Source organism: Polyodon spathula, chromosome 20 (genome assembly GCF_017654505.1).
Source record: "Polyodon spathula isolate WHYD16114869_AA chromosome 20, ASM1765450v1, whole genome shotgun sequence".
NCBI lineage: Eukaryota > Metazoa > Chordata > Actinopteri > Acipenseriformes > Polyodontidae > Polyodon > Polyodon spathula.
This window is the reverse complement of record NC_054553.1, coordinates 14883525-14899097: the sequence shown is the minus strand read 5'-3', so window position 1 is coordinate 14899097 and position 15573 is coordinate 14883525. Positions and strand designations below refer to the sequence as shown.

The 15573-nt window shown below is 37.5% G+C and overlaps 1 protein-coding gene across 1 annotated transcript; it reads right to left on the bottom strand.

Moving 5' to 3' along the window:
- Positions 1-1558: 1558 nt before the first annotated feature.
- Positions 1559-12357, bottom strand: LOC121295629 (transcription initiation factor TFIID subunit 9-like). The gene is made up of 7 exons (XM_041220520.1): positions 12294-12357; positions 11233-11314; positions 9381-9517; positions 6981-7115; positions 5941-6022; positions 2526-2642; positions 1559-1936 (listed from the first exon to the last, which is right to left on the bottom strand). Exons 1-7 carry the CDS (start codon positions 12327-12329, stop codon positions 1770-1772), a joined length of 756 nt encoding a protein of 251 aa, XP_041076454.1. The 5' UTR covers positions 12330-12357; the 3' UTR covers positions 1559-1769.
- Positions 12358-15573: the final 3216 nt, after the last annotated feature.

Sequence of the window (15573 nt, the reverse complement as noted above, 5' to 3'; positions counted from 1 at the left end):
TATCATCCACTTCATAGAGAGAGGGAAGTTGACTACTTTATTCAGAGATGAAAGTTAGAAGAAAAAAAAAAAGCTGAAAATTGGCTGGAATATGGGATCCACTGGCGTGTTGGATTTGTAGTTCAGGAACCCAAACTGAATGAAGAATCAATTTACACCTGAAATTAGAACGTATACCAACTAATAAGTGAACTTTAACTGCTGGTTTCACAAACCCAGAGATGCCAATACTTGAGAGTGAACAAAACAGCACCTGCCAAGCAAAATAGGGTATATTTCTTTTTTGACAAGCCAGGATGGTAAAATAGGGTCTGTGAAACTTCGTACAATTATCCAATCAAATAAAGTTGAGGTAAAATATATATTTAGTTTTAAGTGAAATTTATTTTTTCTTAACTGTGCACAAAGGCTGAGATAAATGTACAGCATGCCTTAATTTAATTTTCTTGTTCCTTTGGATCTCAAATGCAACTTGTTTACATCAGATCACTTTTCACATCAACAGGCCCAGGCAACCGAGTAAAAGTGGAAAACCACCAGTCAGCTAAGATTATTCATCTTCGTTTATCTTAAGTGATTCTAACAGAACGTGCTACAAAAGATACATCTTTTAAAGTAGTAGATAATAGGAGGCTGGTTCATTTGTCCAGATTTGATTCAGAGAGCTCAGGATTGAATAGCCACTGTCTGTCCTTAATATTGTATATGCTTAATGATGGTTTACAAATAAGTCAGTAAATACTTTGAGAATTTTAAGGGATACAATATGAGAGAATGGAGGTGGGCAGTATTGATGGGCACATGCAAAGATGTTAATGATACTGTATATTTAAAAATAAATCTGATGCAAATATGCAATTGTGGTTAACTTTTTTACTACTCATATTACTACTGATCTCCAGTTCACCTGACAAGTTCTCAGAACCAATCCAATGGTTCTATGTGTTAACATTTCCATGGAAATAATAATATATACCAGGGTCAGATCTGGTGTCCTGCGGATCGTATACACGATATTAGTGCTTTTTGAACAAACAGGGTTGACCTGAGCGACAGAAGCAAATACACAATGATAGCAATGCCCAGGAAGAAGCTTGCTACAGAACACTTCTACCCAAGCTTCTCTGGATTGAATCGTCAGCCCAAATGTTGACTAGAGCAAACATTTCTTTGTCCCTGATGCAATCTGACTCATGGTGTGTCTCAATTAACAGAAATGTTCCTTGTGGAAGTGAAACCTTCCCAGATGTGGCTGTTTGTGATTTCATTGGCTTACGAACGTCATCATGCATTTTGTCTCTGTACGTGGTTTCACACTATGTGGGATTGTGACCCAGGCAGCCAGAACCCAGGGCAGGTCCTGGGTGTGAACCTGTGAAAGGGGCTTTAAAAGGAAATACTCTCTTCTGGGGACCATTTTCAATAGTAGATCTTCCGACAGAAAACAGAAGTTTGCAAAATTAAAAAAAAAGTCAGACAAGAACAATAAAATGAATGAAAACAAATAAAGTATGAAATTCATTAAAAAAAATAAAATATCCAACCTTTAACACAAATGTTATATCCTAATCTCTTATTTATTAAGTGTGTCTTTGTGAAAGGTATTCAGATGTAAATCAGGCCTGCAGCAACATCCACACAGGTTCACCTGCTTAGACAGTGTTTTTAGAAAGGCAAAAAAAATAAACAAAAAATGCCCTAAACAGTTGTGAAGGGTCATTATTTATATTGTCCCAGTAGCCATTTCCATGGAGCGGTTCTGTCCCTGGTTACAGAGTGTCGTAATCATCCTCATCTTCATGCTTCCGCTTCAAAGCATTCGACTCGTTGGCTGAGCTTTGTGACGACACCATGCTGGTTGTGATGAGAATATTTTTGGAGCCGATCAAGGAGGGTTTGATGAGCACGTTTTGAACTGTAGGGGTGGAGGGCATAGCTGTAAATGAAAGAAACGTTTAACAGTTTGGATCAATGTTTAACAAGGTGTTACAGTTGCTTTTTCATTTTATTTATATAATTGAATGTAGTGTTTCTAAAATACAGGTTACCAACGGGAGTTTGTGCAGCCTCAGCAGATCCCAACTTCACTTTTGATCTCTCTCAAAGCATCAAGTTATTTTACTCCCTTTTTCCTCTCACCAACGCATCTCCTCACAACAGCTTAGGAGAACTAAAGGTCAGTGGGAGGATGCCCACTTCCCTCTTTATACTCAAGAGCTCTACCACAGCCGCAGTCGAGCTACCAGCCCCTGGAGAACAAAGGCCAGCCCTGCAGATATGTGCTGGAACATATCAGGCAGCAGGGTTGACAGAGCAACATGAAGTGACATTAAGTGTGAGTGGCTCTGCATTGCTACCAAATATATTGTATTGAGAACCGAGTCCTCTGTGGATTCATGTTGCAGCCTTTCACCACTGAATCCAGCTTCTTAGGGTACACGAAAAACATTTAGCAAGCCCTGCTTGAGAGGTTTCATATGAATGAGGGATCCTACAATACTGAATTAAACAAAATACTATCTTACCTGATTTCACTGTTGAAGACTGTGATGAAGGGATCTGGACTGTGAAGCGCTGCCCTGACAATGACACAGGTGTTCCTACCTTAGTGGTGAGCGTGACTGACTGCGATACAGGCGTACCTGAGGGAACAAAAGTGAAGTGAACATGGTAGTACCGTCAGAATACTGTTACCACAACCAAATCAAATACTGGACGCAGCATACAGTGGTTTCCATAAAAACTGCCCCCGGTCCTGCAGTAGGCTAGGTATCTGCAGTGCACCAAAGAATCACCAGGTGGTGCAAATTTACTTAGAACTTTAAAAACAACATTCTGAGGAGATGGTGTTTCATTAGCACTTCATTCCTTTCCAAGGAACAAATACGACTGCAATTGAAATTAATGGTAAAAACTCTGCTTTCATGGAAAAACCAAATGTAGCATGAATACAATACACCTTGTATGCCTGCTTTATGGCTAGAAAACAGATTCAATATTATCATAGCTAATAGTACAGCATATATTCCTGTCTCTTGTTTATATGATAAAATCAATACATTTGTGCTGTATATGTTTTCTAGCTTAATTTTCAGTACGTTAAAAAAGGGGTGAAAGGGGTGTATTTCTGCAATAAGAATTACTGATATTCAGACGATATGATAGGCCTACACTAGTGTAATGCCTTACTGATGCAGTAAGGCATAAAAGCACCAGAGGTTTCATGCAACTTACAGCAATAGCACTGAACATAACCTACATTAGCCTGAACCATATTTCATGCACAGATAGGTTTCCAAGCACCGCATGGAAATTAGTCAGGGATGAGGGGATCATCCGAATGGCGATTTTCAATACTGGGGAAGAGGCGTTTTATCAAAAATGTCTACATGGGTTGTTTGAAGAAGACTGGAATTCTGAGTGAGTGTTTTGAATTTAATGAAAAGATTGATTTGAACTACAGTACACTGGAACAAGTGGTATTCATTAATATAAATGTACACATAACCAATGTTATAACCAGCTACTGTATACCTACATAGTTCTGAAAAGGAAATGAATAAGAACACAACTTTCACATGGCGATGCAGTAAAAATCTCCCAGTATACCCCAGCATTGCTAATCACTGTGCAGAGTTTCTAAAACCCCTCCGATCCCCGACTAGTCATTTCCACACGGTTTTCCAAGTTTGAGTACGGGGTTCATTTCTTTGTACTGTTTTTTTTACTCTGTTATTCAAAGCATTCCATGTGACCGTTTTACAGTCCTGCAGTGATAGGCATCCCTTACATTCTTTGATTGTAACTGCATATTGTTTTAGTCTAGTGGCTTATCAGCGTTTTCTTTATCCTTAAGATGAAGGTATTCCAAACTAAAGAGAAGAAAGCAGAGAAGTGGAAAGCCGTTCTTACACGACACACTTTAGCAAAAATTTACAAAAGATCTAAGCTTGACTATTGGCCTATATTTCAACAGTATTTCAAATTAGTAGCAGTTAACAAGGGTTGCCGATTTTTTTTTTTTTTTTTTTTATTTTAAATGTGATTTGATTTAAATCAGATTTTTTTTTTTTTTTTTGTAGTACCATAGTTGTGGCTCTACAGTACCTCTAAATTGTAAATTTAAGGATGTTGGAAACAGTGGTTTGTGAAGAGTTACATACCAAACTACATTACTCAATCTTAAACGAATACATAAAGCAAATTCTTTATCACTGTGGCATCATTAATTTAGCGATGGTGTACCCCTCACTCATCCCAGTCATTCTTTTCTTTTACTTTCTTTGATTTCCTCTTTCTGTGTCAGTCCAAACACATGCAGTTGTTACTTAGGACTACTTTGCTTTTTACAGTGTTTTCAATTGTTAAAGTTCCTGATTGTGCCACTAAATAAGCCTGGTTTCAGCAGGTCTTAACACAGTGCTCAATTTTCTATTTGGGCCTCCTTTCCACTTCATCAAAATCGCTTCGGCAAATATGTTAATGATAGGGCAGGCGCTCTAACGGGGCAAGACGTCTTCAGAATACAATTTCAGTGCAGTATTTGTATTTTTTTTTTTTTTTTATGTCTTCACTCCACGTGTGTGCCACAGAACCGGGAGCAAGCGCCGTTCACCATTCACGCTTGCACTTGCACTGTGATCAGAATACAGCCGTAGCAGTTTTAGTTTATAGACAGTTTAAGATGTTTGTGTTAATAAAAGGCTTTTAAAACATACTCTGCACATCTGTTCCTTGAAAAACTATACAAAATAGGTATTAAATGAAAAAAAGATGTTTTTCAACTGGATTTAAAATCAGCCAACTCTGCAGTTAACTAGCATATGATTTATTTTTTGGTTTGTTTTAAAGGGTTTGGGGATTGCTCTCAGAAGATCGAGTCAGGATAAACAAGCTGCTGAGAACCCCGTGGACATCATCTTCATTGTTCTGTTTACTGAGCAAACTCTGAAGTTGAAATTTGCAGTAAACAACCTATAACATATACTTTTTCATATCTATGTGTTCTGTTTTATATTTCCCAAAGGTCATTTTTCATCCAATGTCTAGAGTAGTTTGGTGATGTAAAATAAATTGAAAAACCACCGGAATCATTTTTCAAGCATTTACAATGAAAATAACTTCCCCCGATTAAATTAAAAAATGAACATTAAGAACCCGTATTCCTAACCTTCATGAGTGGGGAACAGCATTTCAATTTCAACAGTGTTTAATACAGACAAGGGAAAGTTTTTTTTGCTTTAGTCACATTGTCAATTAGGAAATGAATTTAACAAATACAGTACCCAAGAGAGGGATGAGAGTACAAATCCTAAGCAGAAATCATCTTGTTAAGGAACAACAGTATACAACCCATTCAATTCCCAAATGATCTCTAGTGCACTCTGCTGGTAAAAACAAAGTATTGGTTTTACACTTCAAGTTGCAGCACACGATAACTGCGGTAAACTGATGTGACTCAAGGTAAAACAAGTTCACAGCAGTGCCGGGGACATTTTCCATGGAACCCAGGGTAAAAGTAAAAACTAAGTTTAATGCAAATATGCCATTATTATATCACGGTTAATCTAATAAACAGTATCAAATCTTTAAATCAATTGTCACTATTACCTTGATTAACATGGCAAATACAAATATCTTTCCTCAGTGCAAATGTGTGATTTTCATTAAAATTCTTTACTGTTAAATGTTACAAGTTGTGAGAAAGAAGGGACTGATCTGAACCGTGTATTGGTGCCTTTCATTGAAGGAAGACGAGACGCCTGAGGTAAGGGTAAGACAGGATGGTAACTGGGATGTCCAGGAGAATCAGAGAGAACGCTTGCTTTTGTTCTGCTGTTCTTCTCCCACCACTTACTTTAATGTGGGCATTTAGCCCTGTGGGGCCTCTATCACTCCCACTGAGGTGTCAGTGCTGTGCGTGAAGTTTCTTATACTTACCCAGTGTGGGTGTGCTGGGGCGGCTGCTCATCGCTCCAACACTCAGTCTAGGTACAGAGATTCTTCCTGCTGACGACGAGACCTTAAAAAAAAAAAAAAAAAAAAAAAAAAAAACAAGCAGACTCCAATTCATGCACAAAAAGCAAAATAAAGAATAACATGAAATAAGACTAGTGCATAATTGTTTGAATCCTAGGTTTTGTAATCACTGGTCACAGCTCAGTTGGTGTCTGCTGGTGTAACCCATATGATCCAATATTTTGCAGTCCACTATTGCACAGTGTTTAAAAGCCAGCCCCAGGAGCCAACACGTTCACTTGCAAATGAATGCACTGGGTGCTGCTGTACAGACCTAGAATTAAGTTTGGTAGACGGAACAGGGTTAGGTTAAATAAATATGCCAGCTTTTCTCCATTACAGTTTTAAAAGACAAACTGTACAGAGGAAAAGCCAATACTGATGCACAATGTGTGTGTTACTACCATCACAGATGTATGATCCATTAACCAAGAACGAGTAAGTAGCAGGGTTCCGAAAAAATATATCGTTACACCTCCCCACGTGTTGCTACAACGGTTTAAATAACGTGCCTGTCGTTTTACTTTTCATTGTTAACAAACCACCAACCTTTTATACTTCTAACTTTAAAGTTGGTTTCAAAGCTCTTTCCAAAGCAGCCGCTCTAGTGCACTGACAGTGTAAAGATTATTGCCCACATTGTCATTCAGTTAACACAACAATAACGATCCATGTGGTATGGAACAGAAAAGACCGAGCATTTGTTATGTTTTTTTTTCTTTCTTCTTGCAGTGATTTGGAGGTCAGATCTCAAAACCCAGCGCACTAGCTGCATTTTGAAAATAGCTTTGAAACAACTTTAAAAGCTATAAGTGTAAAAAGTTGTCAGGATGTTAACAAATAAATATTACAGGTATGCTATTTAAACAGCTGTAGCAACATGTGGGGACGAACAATGCTATATTTTTCGGAACCCTGCTACTTACTCTTTAAAGTTAGTAACCGACATCATCTGTGCTTACCTTCTTCTGCAGGGACTTCAGTCTGTAGTTCGGGGCTGTTAAGCAGTATCTATCTGGCGGGAGTCTGGGTCCAGTGTAAGGTTTAATCAATGGCAAAGGAGTCTGATTCTTCTGTCTTGCAACCTCTAGAAGAAACTGAAAAAAAAGTATTTAATGGGCGTTTTGTTATAGTTAATAGTAAAAGTAGTGTTCAATTATTAATGTGAAATCTGAGAAATCTTATTTGAAGGATGCCTTTCCCCTCATAGGGACTTGAGTTTTAAAGTACATGGCACTTCTACGGTAGGAGGAGGCATCCATCTCAGAGACGCAAGGCGCCAAGGGGGGAGTGTGTGGGAGGGGAGGGAGTTTTTGAAAAGATTAAACTTGTGCATTCTGATGTATTTTTGCACGGTTTCAGCACATTCTAGACTAGTAATGGTCTGCTTACAGTGTCTGACAAAGTACTCCACTAGTACAATGAAGGAGCTTTATTTCAGCTCACAGCAAGACAAGATCAGCATGAAGAAATTTACTTTAGGATCATCAAGGACCCTGCAATACAAGACTGTGTGTGGAATTGGTGACCGCACCTTTAATTTTGTCCACTTGTAATGGGGAATAGCATGCTACAGCAGTGTTAGTAAAGTCCTGATCTGAGAGCATATAACAGACAGCTCTTATGATTACATGTTACTGTTTATTTTTCAGTAAAAACAAGTTTAAATTGCACTGAGTTTGTTCTACTATTTGCTATATTTACACAACAGCAAACACATTTCAATACATTATAGATGCTTTCATTAGCACAATCCGAGAGCTAAATTTAGTCAATGCGTTTTTTTTTGTTTTTTTACTGCAATCAAGTACGCTGCAGTGCATTTCATGTTTAATTCACTAAATGTTTTTTTTTTTTTTCTCAGCAGTACACTTCCAAAATAGTCTCAATTATTTCTACATTCTGCTTTCACCTTAAAATGGTCAGCTGGAGAAATAAACAACTTCTTCCTGCAACAGCTGACACTGCTTTAGTCCAAAACTCAGCTCCATGCTGTTTTCATTATGGGAATGTCTTAAATTACTGTGCATGCTTCTTTACTTGAGATATTACCAGCTCATTATTATTATCATTAACTAGGGAACCTGCTGTGCAATTCAATCGTTCTTAAACTCCTGGCACAGTTGTGGCTGCTAAGAAGATGCAATAGAAGAAATAAACTTCATTTAGGCACTATACAACTTGACTGGTGAAAGATAATGTTGGTTTATTGGCGTTCACTTGCAACTTTTTTTAGCTTGATATGGTAACCTTTTCACTTCCTCTTATTTAATTATTGGAGCTTTTTGCTGCATTATAGCCCTTCATTAAAATTATTTTCATTGCATTTTGTTAATGTCGCATGTCCAAACAAACAAACTTTTAGTGTATTTTATTTATTTATTTTTTGTACTCTAAATTTCTTGAATTGTTCACTTTAAGCTACATTTTTACACAACAGTACTACTCGCACAAGTTTGGTCACCATCGCAACTGTTGCAAGAAACTGGGGTTACCGCTGCTCTACACTTGCAAGCATTTATACATCATCAGCTGACAAGGGATCAGCTGATATCCCACCTTTTTTTCTTAAAGACGTACAGTCTCTAAACATGAACTCCCAGAATGTCAAGCACATTTGAGTACATATTTAACAATAAATAATAAAAGGAATACGCCGAATGATAAATATCCAAAAATATTCGTAATATTTTTAAATAAAAAGTAGCCAGCGCAAATATAATTTTAGACTGTAGATTGCTCCGGTCGCCGGCTTACTTTGAAAACCCTAATAAAAGGAGCCAAGGCAGGGAGCATTGACTTCAAGTATGAAAACAGACCCTGCAGTTCTTTAGAATAGTGCAATGGGGTTTGTACGCACCGCAAATACACACTTTATTCCAGTGTATATCGAAACAGTGGTGGACTGAAAAGCTTCCAGCATTCAAATATTAACCATTTAATATTTATTTAATATTTAACTTCCTTTCAAAGAGGCATTACACTGAAGGAGTCTCACTTCCACTGTTGGAGGTGTTTTTTTGCAAAGCCCCCTTGATATAAACGACGGTGGTATTTAAATCCGCCCTTGGCAAGATTAAATGAACAGACCCACTTGTCTTAAAGCTGCTCCAGTAACAACACAGATAGCACTTACACTATGCTGGTTCACTGGAGGAGTAGAGGAGCAGAGAACATGAAGCCTAAAGCCACCAACGCTAATTCATATAACACTGTGTTTTCTACTCAAACACTGACCAAGTCAAACACTTCTTAGTGTAAGAAGCGTTAATCAGATCAAAACCACATTCCAAAGTGGCATGGACACCAGATGGCTGTACCCCTAGCCAGTTGGATATTGAATGTAAATTCACACGACTTACATCTCTAGGAGGAGGTGACGTGAACGACTGGTCCATTCGGCACTGGATAGCTAGCCTCACATCGTCAGCATCAATGTTTGATTTCTTGGCATGGGTTGAGTAGATCTTTGCATCTTCTATTATTGTTGTTACATATCCTACAAAGAAAGAAAGCTTTTCATTTAAAAAATGGGTGGGGTTACAATTGTATACCCATTGGGAGATTTTTAAACAAAGGTGAATTGGGAGTTTATAAGTAGGGGTCTACCTAATCTGTGGAAATCAGGAAATTGAGGGGTCACTGCAAAATTCACCTCTTTAAAGGGCCAATGCATGACGGACTAGTACAGAGAGAAAAAAAAAGTAACCTAATTTAAATGAACTACTGCACACTGCGTGACTGCAAACTACTTATCTTAATTTTGTAGATAGGCTTTTTTATTCCTTTGCTGTCCTGTGTGCTTTGCACGTAGGTAAAAATACAAAATAAAATAAATTTCTTCAGCATTGAAGGCAAAATATCCAAAATGAACAACAAAGCAAAAAAAGCAAAGTATATTTCGGATAAGGATTGTGTCAAGACATTTTCCAAAGAAACTGTACATGCAGATGGCGGTAAATTGTTTTGCACATATTGTAATGTGACTTTGGAGAAAATACAATCGATCACTATTTAGCTTCAGCCTCACACATTAAACGAAAGGCTAATACAGAGGCTGCTAAACAGAATGTAAAACAAATAAAAACAGCTTTCAGAAAACAAACTTGAAAGTCAGCGCAAACTAAACGTATTCCTGTCGGTTGTAATCAAGTTAAATCAGTAATACAGACACAAACCAGCAAAGCCACCTCGCTTCAAACAACCGGCCACTTTTTAAACGCAGTTAGAATTTTAGACCCAAATAGGCAAGTTTTCTTTCTTTTGACTCAAATTCCTAGATGGGAAAAACAACATGACAATGAACGTGCTGCATATATGGCCTTTATTAAAGAATACCAGATGCCCTTGTGGGTAACTGAGCTTTGGGACTGCTTCTAATCGATTTCCACATCTGTATAACTTGGCAAAGCTTTGCCTACACTTCCAAACAATTCAGTGGATGTAGAACATGCAGTCTCAATGTAGAGGCAAGTCTTCACGACATAGAGATAGAAAATGTTGGCAGCATTTGCATGCTTGCCTTTAACAAATGAAAGCACTCTGTTTTAGTAAAGCAAGTACCACTATTTTTAGGCTTTTACAGGGCTCTGAAATATTATCTACTTGGGTTGATTAATGTTTGAGCAGGTCTGCGAAATCTTAATTTTATTCCATAACCTACCCAAGAAAGATATGTGAATTCTCCACAATTTAAGTAGACCCCTATTTATAAGGTGTAGACATTTCATTAACACTAAAGTAACTGTAAATAACAAAACAGTTCAATAAAATTATCCTGCATCTGTTCATTTTATAGGTCTCAATGTGAAGTTTTTAAAGAAACACATGTTTATAACAAACATGTACTTTAATTTCAAAACGTGATATCTGGTACAGTATTACACAAAGTTAAAGAAAACTTACAAGCCATGCTTTTAGATTGTCTGTACTTCCTGGGTCATTTCACATGGAGTGAGAGATTATGCCCACCCCTTCACTGGCTTCTTTCGTGCCAATAGCCAATCAGCTACTTTCCCCATTGACTAACATGCTTTTTCCCAGAAAACACTCAGTTGGTTTTGAAACACAAACATTATTTTTCTTTTAGAACAGAACCACTATACTGGAGCAAAAGCATAACATACCAAAAACAAGTGAAAAAAGACAAACATATTTGGGGACAGCAAGGTCAATACATGTCCATTGATCCAGGGGCTAACAGAGAATACTCACTGTAGGTAAACTCCAGCATCTGATTAATTACTCTTGGCTCATACTCTGTGATACCCATATCCTTCAGAATCTGGGTCATAACCTAAATGTGGGGAACAAATAGAAACACAAATACCTGCCTAAATTAATGCAGAAATGACACTTAAAAAGAAAAACAAATAACATACCCCGTTTTTGGCACATTTACAAAACTCAGATAATCAAAAAGTCACCTTTTCGTATATCATAGATGAGTCACGAATTATTTTAAAATATAGTCGGTAATTGTTAGCAGCTGGTGTGTTTAGTTAGGCGGCACGTCTGATAGCGACAGCATTACAGTAGTCTTCCACAGCACCAACATTTAAACCACTTCATACAGAGCCTAGATTGGTTGGTCCCACTCCCCATCCTTAAAAGCTTACCATGCTATTTCGGCATGGTATTTTGGTAGTTTTACCATGCTTTTGTTTGCTAATATGCTTTACCATAGCTCGGTATTCTCAATACGTATTTTATTGTGCTTAGCTTGCTATGCTTTTAGACAGAAATTTAAAAAAAAAATCCTACAAAAACGCTACTTGGCTTTTGTGCCATTACCTGCGCAGAATGCCTGCAGTCAAATAGCATCGCTTTTGTTTTGTTCTTCAATATGTACTGGATTTTTTTTTTTAAAGACGCAATACAGGCAATACAACAACATGCACGTCTACTGAAAAGCCATAAACTTCAAGTGTCCTTGTATTTAACTTGAGGGAATCTAAGACGAGGGACTTTTTTTATAATCGCAAGAAAACTTATTATCTCCCGTTTACTTAATTTAATAACGTAAAAGCTCACGGAACATCGACACACCTGGATAATTGATGGCAAACATCCATCTGCTGTAAAATTACAGTGATGAAAACATTTTTACCCGCGTACTGAATATAGTATATTGGAAATGAGACTGAACATTGTGTGTGCAGAAAAAAAAAAAAAAAAAAAAAAAAACACGTAGTATACTTTAACTAGCTGTTAGCACGTTTAACTTTATCACCTGATCCTTTCAATCCTGGAAAAAGTAGCATATTGTTTCGTACCTGCGCATCTTTCGGTACAACCTTCGGCGCCGCCATTTTGTCCAGATCAGACTTCCTGCTGCACTTCCTGTTTCATATACGAAACAAGGATTGGCTGTGTTTCACAAATCAACAGCAGATGGCGCTCAAAGTACAGCGCTACATGATGTACCACAGATACAGGCCAGGGACCGGCGGTAACCACACTTTGTGAGATTACATTCTGAAAATGGGTATTTATTTGTTTATTTATTTAAGTGTAAACATAATGTAGCGTTCGAACTTTTCCCTTGTGGGAAGGTATTCATTTTCAGGTTTTTTAAAAAAAAATTTTTTTTCATGACTCGATGTCAAATAGATGGAGTGTTTCTGCATGCTTGAGAATCACGCGGAGCTTCTATGGAGGTCATTCTTCTTCTTCCGCCGAAGCTTATTGTTTCCACCTACTGTTTATTTTGATTATAGTTATTGTGAACCCAACACTGTGATTATTATTATTATTATTATTATTATTATTATTATTATTATTATTATTATTATTATTATTAAGACTGGTTAAATCTCCCTATTTTCCTAATGAATTTCCCTGTATACCTGACCTTACCCCTATTTATTCTATTACCATCCCCTACAAAAAATTCGGAATATTCAAAGATCTCAACTCTTCCCCTACCTCTAATCTCACTTCCCTGTATCTAGCACATTCAACCATCAGGTGTTCCAGATTCCATAACCCCACATCTCCTACATAACCCATTCTCATGCGCTCCAGTTCTATAGAAATGTTCATTTAAAGTTGGTTGTCCCATAAACAGCCTTGTTAAGGTAACTTCCTCCTGTCTATTCCCTCCATACCATCCTTCCCACAAACAGACTTGACTTTGTGGTTTATATCATTTACATCCTTTCTTTCCCCTATTCCACATATATACAACACGTTAAATACAACTCAAATGATCGTTTCTTTCCATAACTGGCTGTACGACAAGCTTCCAATTTAGCAAAAATCGACATATCCACTGAACTAATCGGCGTGCAGTATCACAGTCGTGTGAACCTATTATGGCAGTGCCCAGGAGGAGTATAGTAGCGTATTTAATCTTGTAAATTGTGATTTTATGATTAAATGATGAATAATTTTAAAAAATGCAGGAAAGTCAGTTTTCTAACAGGGTGTAGCAATGGTGAATAAGCTTTCACAAATCATGCTTAGAAAACAGACACTCGATTGGAACTGTGAAACCTCCCTTCATCTTCCTTGCAATGCCAACCCCCACTTAATGGTGTTCTACGTTTGTGTTCTTCCACTGCGTGGGATGTGAAGTTTATCGTTTGAATTTACAGAAATGCGTTGCATCTTTAGAAGTAAATGTAAAGTCATTTTACAAAAATGTGGAGATTTATACTTGGTTACGACCCTCATTGAAGATGTCATTAGAAAAGGGGGCCGGTTGTACTAATGAGGTCAAACAATAGGTCACATTTTCTAAACATTTTAAAACTAATAAATAAACAATTGCTATAATGAACATTATCCTAGTATGTTGCTTAAAACATAATAACACAATATTCATAATAAAGCTGAGTTCTTATTTCTAAACAGTAACACATTTAAAGCTTGGGACTCGCTGTCTGTAGCTTGGTGTTGCTTACATTATCATCAGCATATTTTAAGTGATTGAAAGCTGAAATTACTTTTTAAAAACACACTTTTTTATACCAATACAGGCTTAGTGAGCAATAATCAGTTTGTTTGAAATCCAGGCTTTAATCACTGATAATAGGTTCACAGGCGGCAATTCCATTAGTGCTGCAGGGCTCAAGCACCAACAGGGGAAAGTAAGATCCTGCATAGTGCAAATAAATCACCTGTTCTGTCAAATTATAGTGTGGATGCTTCACAAGCAGAACTGTTATTGCAGCATTTAAAAATCTAAAATCAATTTATACAAAGACTCTCAGCTTTCTTGAAAAGATATGCGTTTTCCTTGTTTTTCTTTTGTATTTGTTTTGCTCTCTTTAGTATCTATAGTAGCTACAGCGTCTGTCATTTTTGTCAGATTCTACTGTACTTGCTGAAGTGGTTTTCTTCCACTGATAATTAAAAAAGAATAACCACGTAGCTATTTCATGCCTACTGTAGATGCCTGTAAGCAGATCCAGACTGCTGTGCTTGATCATATGCCTGGAGATGATATTCATCTTATGGACTGTGGACTGCCATTCCAGAGAAATGTGCTGAAAAAAATAAACACCCATAAGGCTGGCTACAGTCTTACAGCTGGACTGGAAACTACCATACGAGTCAAAATAGGCTGCAAACTGATGCTTCGCAAAAACATTGACATTGCCACTGATCTCATCAATAGGGCAATTGGGAAGCTTCAGGCTGTTTCCTACTATCTGAAAAACACAAGTATGGTCAAAACCATAACCATCTAATTTAACAATGGAGTCACCCGTACCTGTGAACGTTCAAACTGCATTTGCAGAGTACAATAGGCTCAGAGGGATTTATTGCCCTAAGTTGATAAGCTTGAACAAGACCAACACACACAAGGGACACAAGGTAAAATATCGAATGCATTTCATTCATCAAGCCATCACTAATGTTCAGGAACAGCAAAAGCCTCAATCTGCTAAGAGAACACTTGTAGTTGCACATGCACTCAGATGCTTGAGCAACCCAAATTTTACCTCATGCTATGCAAATGCAACATTGCAGTTCCTTCTTCACTTGCAGCCTCTGAAAGATTCATGAAAACACAGTCAACAAGAGGCTATCAGGAGCTTTGTTCACAACTATGATCACTTGCATCCACCGCATCTCTAACTACTGTGGATATTTGTCACTTATTAGGAGAACCCTTCAATAGAGGTGAGCAGCAATATGTTGCAGAGTTTCTCACCAAATTGTCTGAAATCTGTCATGAAGTATCTCGCATGGTTTCAGTCACAATAAATCATGACAGTCTATGTACTAAATGGAACTACTGCTCATCAAACCGATAGGTATTGCATGTTTACCCTCTACATGTACCTGCTGGTACAGATTCCATGTGTTTGGAAGAACTAATTCATAGAAATGACAAATGGGCAACGATTCTTGGTAGCAAATGTAGGCAATTTAAAACATCTCCAATCATGAAATGTGAACTAGTTCAGCCAGCAGGAAGAATGATTGCAGTCCAAACCAGACAGACAATTACAAAGCGACACAATTCCAAGTTTACTGCTGTGCAGAAAAGCAAAATTACTGTGGACAGCGGGAATGACCAATTAACTTCCATTATCATACACC

Bases quoted from the DNA above. Each gene is read 5' to 3' on its own strand.
- LOC121295629 (XM_041220520.1), bottom strand. From the start codon at position 12,329: ATGGCGGCGCCGAAGGTTGTACCGAAAGATGCGCAG. The intron at 7,116-9,380 runs GTAAGTCGTGTG...CTTTTTTTTCAG, and splicing joins CGTCACCTCCTCCTAGAGAT to TTTCTTCTAGAGGTTGCAAG. The intron at 6,023-6,980 runs GTAAGCACAGAT...TTTTTTTTTAAG, and splicing joins TGAAGTCCCTGCAGAAGAAG to GTCTCGTCGTCAGCAGGAAG.